This window comes from Carcharhinus amblyrhynchos, chromosome 7, assembly GCF_965287045.1.
Source record: "Carcharhinus amblyrhynchos chromosome 7, sCarAmb.v2.hapA, whole genome shotgun sequence".
Lineage (NCBI taxonomy): Eukaryota > Metazoa > Chordata > Chondrichthyes > Carcharhiniformes > Carcharhinidae > Carcharhinus > Carcharhinus amblyrhynchos.
In genome coordinates this window covers 122,998,131-123,015,505 of record NC_137330.1, presented here as the reverse complement: position 1 = coordinate 123,015,505, position 17,375 = coordinate 122,998,131, and the positions used below count along the sequence as shown (strand labels likewise).

General features: G+C 41.6%; 1 protein-coding gene across 6 annotated transcripts in view; it reads right to left on the bottom strand.

The window, feature by feature from the left end:
* The window catches only part of LOC145345263 (WD repeat-containing protein 26), a 155,013-nt gene that overhangs the window by 13,023 nt on the left and 124,615 nt on the right, over positions 1-17,375 (bottom strand). For all 6 annotated transcript variants that reach the window (XR_013887043.1, XR_013887044.1, XM_080193078.1 and 3 more), the window contains exon 11: positions 16,640-16,718. Coding sequence is in view for 4 of the 6 variants with exons in the window: in XM_080193078.1 (XP_080049204.1) it covers positions 16,640-16,718 (79 nt within the window). In the remaining 2 variants the exon portion in view is untranslated. The remainder of the gene's footprint in view (positions 1-16,639; positions 16,719-17,375) is intronic.

Below are 17,375 nucleotides of genomic sequence, written 5' to 3'. Positions count from 1 at the left end.
TTTCCATCAATATATCCCACCTTCCCACACATGAAGTTGGTTCATCGTGATAAACCACCAGAAGTGTCTCACTGATGGAAACAAATGTTAAAAAACAAACACTACCATACAAACTAAAAACGTCCAGGTTTGATCACTGCTGAATTAGCCTTAATCATAATCAAGTCTGTTCTTCTGCTGTTGATTGCTATCCAGCCACCCATATTGAAAAATGCACTTTGGCGGTGAAGAGTGGCTTGACTATGATAATTTTAAAAAACATTCACAGGATTTGGCCATCACTGGCAAACATGATATGGAGATGCCAGCGTTGGACTGGGGTAAATGCAATAAGAAGTCTCACAACACCAGGTTAAAGTCCAACAGGTTTAATCTAAATTGGATTGGATTTAATCCAAGACTGGCTTTGTCTATCCTGAAATGCTCTCTAGATGGTGGTGGTGAGCTGCCTTGTCAACTGAGCAGCTTGCCAGATTTTTCAGAGGACAGCTAAGTCAACCACATTATTGTTGGTCTCGAGTCACATATAGACCAGACGGTGTAAAGTTGCAGGTTTCCTTCCCTAAAGGACACTGGTGAACCAGGTGATTTTTTTTTAATGACACACCTCCTAGTTATTGTAAACAATTACTGTAAACTTTTAAGATCCCAGATTTAATTCATTGAATTAAGTTATTCAGTTGCCAGGTGAGATTAGAACTCCCACATCATTAGTTTATAATCTCTGATAACTACCCCAGCAACAAACACTACATTATAGTTATTGAAATAACCCACGCACCCCAATGTCAAACAATCTTGTTTGATCTCACAGAAAGAATGTCCACTTGACAAGGGGATAAAAGAAAATGGGTACCCACGAACCCATCCCTCAGCACGTCAAAGGTGGGAGACCAGGGAAAAGAAAAATGTGCTGTGTATACAAGTTGATTTTTTAACATGTGGGTTTGTGCTGAAAATTTTTCAGTAACAGTTACCTAAGTTGCACTCACATATGTGTATACTTGCATTTATACAGCAACTGATAACATTGGCAAATGGTCAAAGTGCTACATATAATAAAGTACAGGACTTATACAGACAAATTTCCCCTGCAATTAAGGTTTAGAGTGAAGGCCAAGAAAAGGGGAAGAAAAGGCCAATTATATCAGGTTTGTTTTGAAAAGGCAGTTTCAGATTCTCACTAGTGAGTGGAACCAGATCACCAACTATCTTAATTGGGAACTCCATTTAAGATACAAGTCTAACAACAATGTACATTATATAGCATCTTTAATGTAACAAAGCATTTCAGAGTTTTTCACAGGAATATTAAACAAAATTTAACATTAACGTCATTAGGACAGGTGACCAAATGTTTGGTTAAAGAGCTACATCTTAAGGAGTAACTTAGAGGAGGAAAGAGTGATAGAAATGCAGAAATTTGGGAAGGACTTTCAGAACATAGGGTCCTGGTAATTGAAAGCACAGTTGTCAATGATGGAATGATTAAAACGGAGATTTCAATAGGCAGAATTAGAGTAGAGTACAAATCTCAAGGAGCTGTAAGGCTGGAGAGGGCCACAGAGAAAAGGACAAGCTACAGAGAGATTTCAAAATAAAATTAACATTTAAAAATTCAGATATTGCTTAATTAGGAATCAAGGTAGCTGGGCAAATAGAGAGGTGACGAGCAAGTGAGACTTGGAGCAAGTTAGGACATAGGGAGTGGAGTTTTGGATTTCCTCAAGTTTGTGAAAGGCAGAACTAAGGACCCTGGACAAAAATGCGTTAAAGAAAGATTTTGAGGTATTAAAGGCATGCTTGACAGTTTCAGAAGATAATCTTGGGCTGGGTTGGTGTCAGTGTCAGCTGATGCTACGGATGTAAAAATAGTTGATGGTACAGAACCTGACTGAATCTCAATGCTGGGTTGGATTTAACGTGAAGTTTGGCCTCATATGGATGCCAGGGAGAGGGATGAAGACAATGGCATGGGAGCAGAGCTTGCAACAAGTACTGAAGACAATGGTTTTAACCTTCCCAATATTTAATTTGAGGAAATTTCCAACATCCAGTGCAAGATATCAGAGTGAGTTTTTATTAACATTGGAGAAATCAGGAGATCTGGAAGTGAGTTAGAGCTAGGTATTGTCAGTGTACAATGGAAACTGATTGTTTTTAGATGTTGTGGAGGCTATTATACGTCAGAGGTTTATAGCATGGAAACAGGTCCTTCGTCCAACTATTCCATGCCGTCCTTTTTTTTTTAAAACCACTAAGCTAGTCCCAATTGTCCACGTATGTTCTTATCCCTCTATACCCATCTTACCCAGGTAACTGTCTAAATGCTATGTAAAAGACAAAATTGTACCAGCATCTACTACTACTTCTGGCAGCTTGTTCCAGACACTCACCACCCTGCATGAAAAAAATTGCCCCTCTGGACCCTTTTCTATCTCTCTCTTCTCACCTTAAACAAATGCACTCTAGCATTAGACTCCCCTACCTTTGCGAAAAGATGTTGACTACCGAGCTGATCTATCCCCTCATTGTTTTATAGACTGTTATAAGATCACCCCAAGCCTCCTACACTCCAGGGGAAAAAAGTCCCAATTTATTCAGCCTCTCCTTATAACTTAGACCATCAAGTTCCAGAAGCATTCTAGTAAATCTTTTCTGCAATCTTTCTAGTTTAATAATATCCATTCTATATTAGGATGATCAGAACTGTACACAGCGTTCCAAGGACTTACTCGTGTCTTGTACAAGACATCCCAACTCCTGTATTCAATGTTCTGACCAATGAAACCAAGCATGCCAAATGCCTTCTTCACCACTCTGTTCACCTGTGATTCAACTTTCAAGGAGCTATGAACCTATACCCCTAGGCCTCTTTGCTTTGTACTCTCCCCAAAACCATTAACTGAGTAAGTCCTGCCCTGGTTCACTCTACCAAAATGCATCACCTTGCATTTGTCTAAATTAAACTCCATCTGCCATTCATCAGCCCACTGGCCCAATCAAGATCCTGTTGCAATCCTAGATAAACTTCTTCACTGTCCATTATGCCACGAATCTTGGTGTCATTTACAAACTTATCAACCACGTCTACTAAATTCTCATCCAAATCACTAACATAAATGACGAATAACAGCAGACCCAACACCGATCCCGGAGATAGACCACTGGTCACAGGCTTCCAGTTTAGAACGTAGAACACTACAGCACAAACAGGCCCTTCAGCCCACAAGTTGCGCCGATCACATCCATACCTACCAAGCCATAGAACTATCTGTAACTCCCAATCCCATTAAACCCCATATACTCATCCAGAAGTCTTTTAAAAGACCCCAGTGAGTTCGCCTCTATCACCACCGATGGCAGCCGATTCCACTCACTCACCATTCTCTGAGTGAAAAACTTATCCCTGACATCTCCTCTCTACTTGCTCCCCAGCACCTTAAACCTGTGTCCTCTCGTAGCGACCATTTCAGCCCTGGGAAATAGCCTCCGAGAATCCACCCTATCTATTCCTCTCAACATTTTATAAACCTCTATCAGGTCGCCTCTCAACCTTCGTCTCTCCAGGGAGAAGAGACCTAGCTCCCTCAACCTATCTTCATAAGGCATGCCTCCCAATCCAGGCAACATCCTTGTAAATCTCCTCTGCACCCTCTCAATAGTTTCCACATTCTTCCTGTAGTGAGGCGACCAGAACTGCGCACAGTACTCCAAGTGGGGTTTGACAAGGGTCTTATAAAGTTGCAGCATTACCTCCCGACTCCTAAACTCAATCCCTCGATTAATGAAGGCCAGCACCCCATACGCCTTTTTGACCACATCCTCCACCTGCAAGGCAGATTTGAGCATCCTATGGACCTGGATCACAAGAGCCTTCTGCTCCTCAATGCTAAGACTCCTACCCTTGATATTGTACTCCTTCATCCCATTGGTCCTGCCAAAATGGACTGCTATACATTTATCCGCGTTGAAGTCCATCTGCTGCTTCTCTGCCCAGTCTTGCATCCTATCTATGTCAAGCTGCAACTTCTGACATCCCTCCAGACGATCCACAACACCACCAACCTTCGTGTCGTCGGCAAACTTACAAACCCATCCCTCCACTTCCTCATCCAGGTCATTTATGAAAATGATAAAAAGCAAGGGTCCTAGAACAGATCCCTGGGGCACTCCACTGGTGACCGACCTCCATGCAGAAAAATACCATCCACAACCGCTCTCTGCCTTCTGCAGGCAAGACAGTTCTGGATCCACAAGGCCAAACAAAGTCCCTTGGATACCATGCCTTCTCATTTTCTCAAGAAGTCAGTTTGAAAAACAACCCTCTACAATCACCCTCTGGCTTCTGTCATCAAGCCAATTTTGTGTCCAATTGGCTACCTCACTCTGGATTCCATAAGATCTAACCTTATGCAACAACCTACCATGTGGTACCTTGTTAAAGGCCTTGTAGACAACATCAACTGCACTGCCCTCATCTACGTGCTTGGTTACCCCTTCAAAAAACTCATTCAAATTCGAGACACATGATTTTTCACTCTCAAAGCCATGCTCACTGTTCCTAATCAGTCCTTGCCTCTCTAAATGCCTATAGATTGGCCTCTCAGAATACCTTCCAACAACTTTCCCACTACAGGCATAAGCTCACTGGCCTGTAGTCCCCAGGCTTTTCCCTGCACCCTATGTTAAACAAAAGCACAACATTTGCCACCCTCCAATCTTCAGGCACCTTGCCAGTGGCTGTCAATTATTGAAATATCTCTGCTCGGGGACCTGCAATATCCTCCCCAGCCTCCCATAATGTCCTGGGATGCACTTCATCAGGTCCCAGAGGTTTATCTATCTTGATGTGCTTCAAGATTTCCAGCACGTCCTTCTCTGTAATATGTACACTCAATACATCATTATTTAATTCTCCACATTCCCTAACATCCTTGCCTTTCTCAACATAAATACTGATGTGAAATATTTATTTAGGATCTCACCCATCTTGTGAATCCACACACAGATGACCTTGTTGATCGTTAAGAGGCCTTACACTCTCCTGAGTTATTCTTTTGCCCTTTACTTGTAGAAGCTCTTTCGATTCTCCTTTGCCATATCTGTCAAAGCAACCTTGTGTCCCCTCTTGGTCCCCCTGATTTCTCTCTTAACTCTACTCTGACAACCTCTATACTTGTCAAGGAGTCCACTTGATCCCAGATGCTTGTGCGTGTCATGTGCCTCCTCCTTCTTCTTGACTAGGGTCTCAATATCCCGAGTCATCCAGAGTTCCCTACTTCTACCAGCCTTGCCCTTAAATCTAAAATACAAAGATAACAAACAGGAGTGAGGCCAAATGTAGCAGAAATAGAAGCCATTATAGAAGATTGATTTTCCATTGATTCTGCCTCTGAATAGCTAAGAATGGAACCCAGTGAGTGCAATCCCAGCCTAACCATAGTAGAGACGATACAGCATAATTTTGTAGTCAACGTGCCGAAGATTGCTGCCAGGTTGAGGAAGATGAGGAGTGATAGTGTATTTCTATGATAGTGTACTTCTATGATAGTACACAAGATATTTTGGCCTTGGAGGGAGTGCAGAGGAGGTTCACTAGGCTGATACCGGAGTTGAGGGGGTTGAGCTATGAGGAGAGGCTGATTACACTAGGCTTGTACTTGTTAGAGTTTAGAAGAATGAGGGGAGATCTCATTGAGACGTATAAGATGATGAATGGGATAGGTAGGATAGAGGTGGAGAGACTCTTCCCGCTCAAAAAAGACAGTAGGACTAGGGGGCACAGCCTCAAGATAAAGGGGGGGCAGTTTAGAACGGAGTTGAGGAGGAACTTCTTCACTCAAAGGGTGGTGAATCTCTGGAATTCTCTGCCCGTTGAAGTGGTGGAGGCTGCCTTGCTAAATATTTTTAAGACGCGGGTTGATGGGTTTTTGATAAGAGAGGGGATTAAGGGTTATGGGGAGAGGGCGGGAAGGTGGAACTGAGCCACGACAGATCAGCCATGATCTTATTGAATGGCGGGGCAGGCTCGAAGGGCTGGATGGCATACTCCTGCTCCTATTTCTTATGTTCTTATGTTCCTTTGTGAATCTGGTCAAAAGCATTTTGTTATTAAGGCAGAGGCAGAAACTCGATTAATTGGATTCAAGTATGAAGTTCTGAGAAAGGTGGACAGAGATTTATGAGACTTCAAAATGCTCAAAGACTTGAGAGGGCAGAGAGACTGGAGATGGAGTGGTATTTTACAAGTGAGGTCAAGGGCTGCTTTTTTGAGAAGACTGATGAAGCAGATTTGAAAGAGGGAATAATATTAATATCAGCTAACATAGAAGCCAGAAACTGTCTAATTTTAAAAAAATGATCAACTTCTGTAGCGTTTTCTCACTCAAATCATTCACATTCATTCAATTCCACTCTTAAGTATAATGATATTTATTAGGCAAATTGCATACAAGGTCAAAGACACAAATATAGCAATTAATCTACTTTGATGCCGTAATATGTAAATATCTATAAAACTATTCAAACAGTTCCACTTAAATGTTGATATACTTGCCAATTTTTGAAAAGTATTATAGACCTTTAATCTGATCTTGGAATATCCACTTTAGCCACAGGGACACATGTAAGATCACATCCACAAATCAGGGCTTCTGACAATGCAGGACTCCACAAGTATTGTACTGAATATTAGCCCAGATTATCTGCTCAAATTCTGAAATCAAACCTGAAACCTTTCAACTAATGTTCCTTCTTAAGGCATGAAAGTTGCACAGCAAACTTAAGCAGGACTGTGCAGTGCAACAAACTGGAGGGAACATGATTTTTGACAGGTGAAACCAACTTGGCATTTGGGTAGTAGAAGGAAATAGTTTCTTAGCAACAGTAAAAATGGTATTGTACCTAAAATTAATGTCTGGGAGATGTATGACAAAGCAGTATTCTCTTGTTCACCCACACATGCCATCATTGTTTAAAAAAAAAATCATTGACAATTTCTCCGCATGCCAAAAGGCTGATAATGTTCAAGTCTAAATATAACTTTGAACACTGTGTCAACAGCTAATCACGGAGTAATGTTATTTCACATTTTTATGTGCATGCATGGAATATAAAAAAAGTTTATTTTTTTAGTGTCACAAGTAGGCTTACAATAACACTGCAAAGAAGTTACTGTGAAAATCCCCTAGTCCAGCACCTGTTCAGGGATGAGGGAAAATTTAGCATAGCCAATGCACCTATATCTTTAGAAAACTAACCCCAATGGCTGGATAAAATTATTAGAACCAGGAAATTTCTCCATTACAATTTCCCTATTCTTCCATCAGAGGAAGTTGACAAATTATATTGATTTAATGGAAAACAAAATGCAACAAATTCCACCTTCTTATAATACATTTAATTTTTTTTTGACATTGTGACATTGAAGTTAGGCAAAGGATAGAAAAGATAACCAAAGGCAATCAAAGACACAGATTTCATTCAGAGTCCCTCTGAATGTGTGGGTTGGTGTAGCAAGGTAGAATGGTCATGATTCAAAAGAACGGAGTGTTAAAGCTGGGTTTGGGTTGCTGAAAGTTGCAGAGGTAAAGTTAACAGAAGTGAAGTTGGGAATTGTGACTAAAGATTAATGTTTAGAAGTCAACGTGCTAGAAAATGGGAGCCAAATAATGGTCAAAAAAGACTGGCATTTAAATAGCACTTCTCATGACCACTGGATATTTCAAAGTCTGTCATAAGAACATAAGAAATAGCAGGAGTAGGCCATCTAGCCCTTCGAGCCTGCCCCGCCATTCAATAAGATCATGGCTGATCTGCCGTGGCTCAGTTCCACTTTCCCGCCCTCTCCCCATAACCCTTAATCCCCTTGCCTATCAAAAATCTATCAAACCCGCGTCTTAAATATATTTAGCGAGGCAGCCTCCGCCACTTCAACGGGCAGAGAATTCCAGAGATTCACCACCCTTTGAGTGAAGAAGTTCCTCCTCAACTCTGTTCTAAAAGCACCCCCCCCCCTTCATCTTGAGGCTGTGCCCACTACTCCTACTGTCCTTTCTGAGTGGGAAGAGCCTCTCCACCTCTATCCTACCCATCCCATTCATCATCTTATATGTCTCAATAAGATCTCCCCTCATTCTTCTAAACTCTAACGAGTACAAGCCTAGTTTATTCAGCCTCTTCTCATAGTTCAACCCCCTCAACTCCAGTATCAGCCTAGTGAACCTCCTCTGCACTCCCTCCAAGGCCAAAATATCCTTGCGTAAGTGCAGCGACCAAATCTGCACACAGTACTCCAGCTGCGGCTTCACCAGTGCCCTGTACAGTTGCAGCAAGACCTCCCTACTTTTATATTCAATCCCCCTCGCTATGAAGGCCAGCATCCCATTTGCCTTCCTGACCACCTGCTGCACCTGCAGGCTGGGTTTTTGTGACTCATGCACAAGGACCCTGAGGTCCCTCTGCACCGTTGCATGCTGCAGTTTTTCGTCCTGTAAGTAATAGTCCTTCCTACCATTATTCCTACCAAAGTGGACAACTTCACACTTGCCAACATTAAATTCCATTTGCCAGTTCCTGGCCCATTCGCCCAGCCTTTCTAGATCCTTCTGTAGACTTTCCACACCCTCCGCACAATTTGCCGTCCCACCAATCTTGGTGTCATCAGCAAATTTCGACACCATACACTCGGTTCCCTCCTCCAGATCATCTATATAAATGGTAAATAGCTGAGGCCCCAGCACCGACCCCGGGGCACTCCACTAGTCACCAACTGCCAATCCGAATAGCACCCACTGACCTCCACTCTCTGCCTCCTATTTGACAGCCAATCCCCTATCCACGTTAACACCCTACCCCCAACTCCATGCCCCCTAACCTTCTGTAATAACCTCTTGTGCGGCACCTTATCAAACGCCTTCTGAAAATCAAGAAAGACCACATCCACCGGCTCTCCTCTATCCACCGCCCTAGACACATCCTCATAGAACTCCAATAAATTTGTCAGATACGACTTCCCCTTAACGAAACCGTGCTGCGTCTGCTCTATCAAACAATTCTCCTCAAGATGCCTCGCTATTTTCTCCTTGATCACGGATTCTCACATTTTACCTACAACAGATGTTAAACTGACCGGCCTATAATTCCCTGCCTTTTGCCTGCCACCCTTCTTAAACAACGGCGTAACGTTAGCCGTTTTCCAATCTTCCGGCACTTCCCCGGAATCCAGTGATGTTTGGAAAATAATCATCAAGGCATCCACTATCACCTCCGCCATTTCTTTCAGAACTCTTGGATGCATATCATCCGGTCCTGGGGACTTATCCACAATCAGTCCCTCCAGTCTGTCGAGCACTGCCTCTCTAGTAACAATAATGTCATTCAGGCCCTCCACTCCTACTATCTTTCCATTGCTAACACCCGGCAAACCATTCACGTCCTCCTCCGTGAAGACCGAAACAAAAAAGTTATTCAAGGCCTCAGCCATTTCCCCATCCCCTACCACTAAGTCCCCCCTCTCATCCTCTAAGGGTCCAACGTTCACCCTAGTCAGCCTCTTCCTTTTTATATATTTATAAAAACTCTTACTATCCTTTTTTATATTAAGCGCTAACCCAGCTTCATAGTTTATCCTATCCTTATCAACTTCTTCGTCATTCTTTGTTGATATTTAAACCTCTCCCAATCCTCTTCTCGCCCACTACTCTTAGCTACTCTAAACGCATCCGCTTTTAATTTAATTCTTTCCTTTACCTCCTTCGTTATCCACGACTGATTATCTCTCCTCCTACGATCCTTTTTAACCATCGGAATAAATTTCTGCTGAGCACCAAGAAAGATCTCCTTAAAGATCCTCCACTGTTCCTCAGCAGACCTACCTTCCAAAGTGCTCCCCCAATCAACATTTGCCAATTCCTCTCTCATCCTATCGTACTCCCCTCTGTTCAAACAAAGGGCACAGGTCCGGGAACCCACTTTCTCCTCCTCCATCTGCATCAGAAACTCCACCATACAATGATCACTCTTCCCAAGAGGATCCTTCACCACAAGGTCCCTAATTCTACCTGCCTCATTACATAACACCAGATCCAAGATAGCAATACTTTCAGAAATACTTCTGAAATCATTGTTGTAATGTAGGACAAGTGAAAAGATTTATTAGGGTGCTGCCGGGACTTGATGATTTGAGTTATAAGGAGAGGATGAATAGACTGGGACTTTTTTTAAAACCCTGGATCATAGGAGGCTTGGGGTTGTTCTTAGAGGTCTATAAAATAACGAGGGGCAGAAATAAGGTAGATAGTCAACATCTTTTCCCAAAGATAGGGGAGTCTAAAACTAGAGGGCATAGGTTAAAGGGGGTGGGGTGTGTGTGTGTGTGGATGCAAAAGGGTCCAGACAGGCAATTTTTTCACGCAGAGGGTGGCGAGCATCTGGAACAAGCTGACTGAAGTAAAGGCGCGTACAATTTTGTCTTTTAAAAAACGTTTAGACAGTTACATGGGTAAGGTTGGCATAAAGGGATATGGGCCAAACACAAGCAATTGGGTCTAGCTTAATGGTAAAAACTGGGCAGCATGGACAAGTTGGGCTGGAGGGCCTGTTTCCACGCTGTAAACCTCTATAGTTCTGTGATCATCAAATTGCACTTAGCAAGCTCTTCGTAAAATAAGATCCCATGGTGAATGGGGTAACATGGATAGAGGATTGGTTAGCTATCAGAAAAGAGTGTTGGAATAAATGTGTCTTTTTTGAGTGGGCAACTGTGATGAGCGGTGTGTTACAGGGATCAGTGTTGGAGCCTCAACTATTTACAATTTATATCAACAATTTGAATGAAGAGAAGGTATCATTGTTAAATTTGCCGGGTGACACAAAGAGAGGTTGAAAAGTAAGGTGTGAAAAGGACATAAGGAATCTGCAAAGGGAAGTAGATGGGTTAAATGAGTGGGAATAAATTTAGCAGATGGTGCATAATGTGGGAAAACATCAACTTGTCCACTTGGACAGAATTAATAGAAAAGCGGCATATCACTTAAATAGTGAGAGATTGCAGAAATCTGAGATAGAGGAATTTGGATGTTTTGGTACATAATTTAAAAATTAATTTATGGGATGTGGGCATTGCTGACTAGGCCAGCATTTATTGCCAAACCCCGAATGCCCTTGAACTAAGTAGGTTGTTAAACCATTTCAGTGAGCATTTAATAATCAACCACATTGCTGTGGTTCTAGAGTCAGATGCAGACCAGACCAAGTAAAAATGGCAGATTTCTTTCGTTTAAGAACATACAGATTTTTAAACTTGAAAATGGAGGGATTTGAACCTGGTTCCCCAGAGCATTATTAAGGGCCTCTGGATTACTAGTCTAATGATGATGTTACTCTACCACCACCTGCCACAAAACCAGAATAAGTTGGTGTGCTGGGACAGGAAGTGATTGGGGAGGGAAATGGAATGTTGTTGTTTATTGTAAGTAGAATAGAATATAAAAGAAGGGATGTTTTGCTACAGTTATACAGAGCAATATTGAGATTGCATTGTAAAGTTTTGGTTTCTTTATTTAATAAAGGATATAAATATATATTAGAAACAGTTCACAGAAGGTTCACTTGGTTGATAGCTAGGATGCATCTTATGGAGAAAGGTTGGACAGGTTACACTTGTATCCATTGGGTGTTCAGAAGATAGAAAGGTGATCTTATTGAAATAAGAGATCCTGAGGGGTCTTAACATGGTGGATGCTGAACGAACATTTCCCTGTGTGAGAAAGAGTGGAATTAGGGGCCACAGTTTGAAAATAAGGGTCTCCCACTTAAGGCAGAGATGACAAGTTCTTTTCCCCCTCAGGGAGCTGTGAATCTTTGGAATTCTCTTCCCCAAAGATGAGTGGAGGCAGGGTCAGTTAATAGGACCATAAGATATAGGAGCAGGTTGAGGCCATTCAGCCCATCGAGTCTGCTCTGTCATTCAATCATGGCAGATATGATTCTCATTCCCATTCTCCTGCCTTCTCTCCATAACCCTTGATCCCCTTATTGATCAAGAATCTATCTATCTCTATCTTAAAGACACTCAAGGACCAACTAATTAACGTTTTTAAGGCAGAGTGGATAGATTTTTGACTAACAAAGGGAGTCAAAGGTATGCAGAATACGGAGTTGAGGTCACAATCAGATCAGCCATGATATTACTGAATGGCAGAGCTGACCCGAGGCACTGAATGGTCTATTTCTGCTCCTAATTTGTATGTTCACACAAATAGCAAGATGATAATGACAATCTGCTCTTCTGATGTTGATTGAGGGATAAGTATTGACTAGGACACGGAGGACAATTTCCCTGCTCTTCTTCAAATGGAATCTACCTGTGACGGCAGACAATGCCTCGATTTAATGTTTCATCAGAAAGCTGGTACCTCTGACAGTGCAACACACTCTCGGCACTGCAACACACTCAGCACTGCACTAGAGTGTCAGCCAACTGAGTCACAGCTGGGGATGGTTGAAAAGACCTTGGTGTATTCCAGGATTTGAACAGTTAACAGTTTGGAAAGACAATTAGGAAAAGCAGAAGAAGTCAATTGAGAGTTTTGACAATATTGACCTGAGATACAGATGCAGGCAGATAACATTTTAAAGATGGATATGGGTTTTAGGGATGAGAATGGATATCAGACATGAAGTTTGGCTCAAGTCTAATGCCCTCATGGGGAGGTTTACCAGTACTGCTAGAGGGGGTTTAAACTAGATTGGCAGGGGGATGGGAACCTGAGGGAAAATTTAGAGTGAAGAGGATAAAAATTGGCAGTGGGAAATAAAGGAGGAGAAACAGAATAAGAGGATACATGGAAGAGAAGTAATATCAAAATAAACAGAATACTTAAAGTTTTATAGAGTTAGGGTAGATAATAAATCATTATATGAGATCAGAGTAAAGTAAGAAAGTCTAAATCAAAATCAACATATACGTGAATGCATGGTTAATAAGATTGGTCAATAACAAGCACAGATTAAGAAATTGAATTGGGATGTTATTGCACTAGGAGAGACCTGGCTCAAAGAAGGGCAAGACTGGGGTAAAGATGGCATTACAGTATTGGAGGAGGAGGGTGATCAAGGACAGAATCTATCTGGTTAGAGATAAGGAACAAAATAAAGGTGTAATATACAGGCCAGCAACTAATGGAAGATGTGTACAGAAACAAATTTGCAAAGAAATTACAGAGAGGTGCAAGAATTATAGAGTAATTATAGCAGGAAATTTTAATTATCCAAATGTAGATAGGGATAAACAATAGGGGGCAAGTGTTCCTGAATCTGCAACTGTGTTTTTCTGGTCCAACAAGAGGGCAGGCACTGTTGGGCCTAGTTCTGAGGAATGAGTTGGCTCAAATTGGATTAAATATCAATGGAAGAGCATTCAGTAGACAGTGGCCATTCTATCATAAGATTTTAGTTGGTCATGGAAAAGGATAAACAACAATCCAGAGCACGGATAATTCACTTGGGAAGACCAACCTCAAGGGAATGAGAACGTATCTGAGTTGAGTGAGTTGCAATCAAATGTTGGCAGAAGAGATGGTGGCTGAACAATGGGCCACTGTCAAAGATAAAGCACTGCAGGCAATGCAAAGGTAAGACATATAAATCCAGAGTGTCCTAGACGATGAGAGAGAGGTAGAGGTAAAGGTAAAGACAAAGACGAAAAGCAAGTAGTATGTGTGTAACAAACTTCAGATAGAAAATATAAAGGAGAATCAGGTTGAAAACAGACGGACTGGGGGGGACAAGTAGAGAACGTGAAAGCAGACTAATTACTAACATAAAAAGGAATCCTTTAAAGAGTCAAAGACAGACTAGGGCCAATTAGGGGTTTAAAAAAGGGACTTGACATGGAGGCAGAGAAATACCAGAATATACTTTGCATCTAAGTAAGAAGATGCTACCCAGGCTGAGAGGAGAGGAGGAAATTGGTACAGCCAAGGAATTTACAACTGAGGAGGAGGTGGTGATAGAAAGGCTGTCTTTACTTGAAATTGATTGGGTACTACAATTGGTTAAGACACATCTAAGGGTACTGAGGGAAGTGAGATGGGTAATTGCAGAGAGAGTAGTGATAATCTTCCAGCCTTCCTTAGACACAGGGGAAGTGCTGGAGGACCAGGGAATTGTAAACATTATAGTCTTGTTCAAAAAGGGGTGCAAGAATTAAGCCAGTTTAGTGGTAAGGAAACTTCTGGAAACTATACTTTGTGACAAAAACAGCTGTCACTTAGACAACAGCAAGATAATTAAGGAAAGCCAGCATAGATTCATTAAGGGAAAATCATGTTTAACTAACTTGTCAGAGCGTTTTGAGGAAGTAACAGAAAAGGTTGACAAGAAGAGCACTGATGATGTGGTATATATGACCTAGACTATGGTGCTCAGGGCATGATTTCAAGATTTACAAGTGACAAAAAAGATTGGAAACATTATCAACGCGAGGTGATTCATTTGGCAGGAAGAACACGGAGAGAGAATATAAAGGAAGAAACTAAATGAAGAGCAGAAACAGAGGGACCACACTGTATATGTACACAAGTCAACTGAAGGTAGCAATGTATGTTGAGAGCTATTAATAAATCATACTGTATCTTATGCTTCACTGATAGGGGAACCAAGTATAAGAGCAAGAAGGTCATGTTGAACTTATACGAGACACTGTTTAGGCCTCATCTGGACTACTGCATCCTGTTCCTCCAGGGAAAATGGTGGCATAGTGGCATTTTCACTGCACTAAAAATCCAGGGACCCAAGGTTATGACATTCACCCAGCAGATGGTGAAATTTTGAAGTCAAAGTCTAATGTTGACCCATGAAACCAATTATCATAAAAACGCATCTGGTTCACTAATGCCCTTGACTCCAGACCCACAGCAATGTGGTTAATTGTCACTCGCTCAGTTCAAGGACAATTAAGGTTGGCCAACAAACGTTGGCCTTACTAGCACTGCCCACATTTCATAAAAGAATTGTAAAAAATGTTCTGGATGCCATACTTGGGAAAGGATGTGAGCATACAGAAGAGATTCACATGTTTCCAGGACTGAAGACCTGTAACTACAAGAATAGGCTGACAGGAGATAGGCAGACAAACTTAAAGACATTGAAAATAGGAGGCAATTTGGCCCTTCACCATTCATGATGATCATGGCTGATCATCCAACTCAATAATCTGACCCACCTTCCCCCCATATCCTTTGATCGCCTGCACCCAAGAGCTAAATCTAACTTCTTCTTGAAAACATACAACGTTTTGCCCTCAACTGCTTTCTGTGGTCACAAATTCCACAGGCTCACCACTCTCTGGATGAAGAAATTTCTCCTCATCTCAGTCCTAAAAGGTTTAGACTATATGAATTATTCAAGAGCCTGAGAGGTATGAACAGGTGCTCAAGAACCAGGGGGCACAGGTTCAAAATCATTTGCAAAAGCTGTAAAAGACATGTGAGGGTGAGAGTTCCAGAGGGCGGCTGGAGTTAAGAACAAACTTCCTGAGGGGGTGGTGGTATTCGAAAGAGAACTGAATTGTTATCCAAAAATAAACAATGTGCAAGGTTATGGGGAAATGGGAAAAGGATGAGAATGTCTTGTCAGAGAGCCAGTGCAGACTTGATGGGCCAAATGCCTTTTTCTGTACTGCAAACATTCTGTGATTAAGTAGAATACCAAGGTGCAGCTTGACAGTGATCAGGAAGGATAAAATCAATGGTTTGTGGTTTCTGGCTTGTGTGTGACAGGCATTAGGCAGTATAACAAAGAAGTCACTGTGATTTTGTTCTGTTTATTAGTATTACAAGTAGGCTTACATTAACATTGCAATGAAGTTACTGTGGAAATCCCCTAGTTGCTACACTCTGGAGCCTGTTCGGGTACACTGAGGGAGAATTTAGCATGGCCAATGCACCTAACCAGCATGTCTTTCTGAGAGGAAACCTGGAGGAAACCCTCGCAGATATGGGAAGAATGTGCAAATTCCATACAGTGTGGGAATCAAACCTGGATCCCTGGCACTGTGAGGCTGCAGTGCTAACCACTGTGCCACCCCGATATCAGGTAAAGCACAGTTTGATGTCACCGTCATGCATGTAGAAACTGATCTGGTACTACCTCTCTGATAAATATGCAAACGTGAAACAAAAAGCAGCTAAGGATGTGCCTTAGAACACATCATGGTTGTATATAAAAGGGCAGTCAACAAAAATAAGTGCAGGAGATTGGGCCACAATCGGAGTGAAATCAGCTAGGCATACACCTGGAGATTTACCAAGGACGAATATGATTTAGATGTCTCAGCAGCTAACCATATATTTACCTAGCAAATTATTATGGTGAAGCATATAAACACTACCAAATTAACTGGTTACAGTCCATACTGAAAACAGAAGCTAAAATTGTCCCAGCTCTGACAAAGGGCCATTGAGACTCAAAACACAGGCTCTATTCTCTCCCCACAGATGCCGTCAAATCTGCTGAGATTTTCCAACATTTTCTGTTTTTGTCTAAAATTGTCTCTTTTCGTCTTGGGCCCAATTAAAATGCTGCAGTAAAAAATATAAATCAGATTAAAACAAATTGATTCTTCTCCACATACCTGAGTTGCAACATTTAACAAGGCTAACCTCCCATTCTTTGAAACTGTGAAAGACATTATAGGATGATCCTCTTGCACTCTGTAATAGAAGCAAACAAGAATCAAGCAGAGCAGGAACTACTTCAATGCAGTGGATTTATTTAAATAAATTTCACAACAAAACGATTTGAAGCAACTCCGAACAATTGAGCTAGTATTTTTCATCCCAAAAAGTTATACAGAACTAAGAAGGAAGATTTCATTAAAAAACAATTACAACAACGAACACCCATTTAAAATTTTTATTTCCTTTAAACATTTCTTTAAAAATAAGTGTAGACGTTGGAGATAAGGAATTGAACAACAGTGGCAGGATTGGACCAGAGCCAGCATGGATTTATGAAAGGGAAATAATGCTTGGTAAATTTACTGGAATTCTCCAAGATTGCAACTCAGATGATGAGGGGCAGCCAGTAGATGTGGTTTATTCAGACTTTCAGAAGCTTTTGACAAAGTCCCACATAAGAGATTAACATGTAAAAATTAAAGCACATGGGATTGGGGGTAATGTACTCAGATGGACAGAAAACTGGCTGACAGATAGGAAACAAAAAGTATGAATAATTGGTTCATAAATGGTAAGCAGCAACCAGCAGGGTACTGCAGGTATCAATGCTGGGATCCCAGTTATTCACAATATATATTGACTTAGATGAGGGAACTAAATGCAATGTCTCCAAACGTGCAGATGACACAA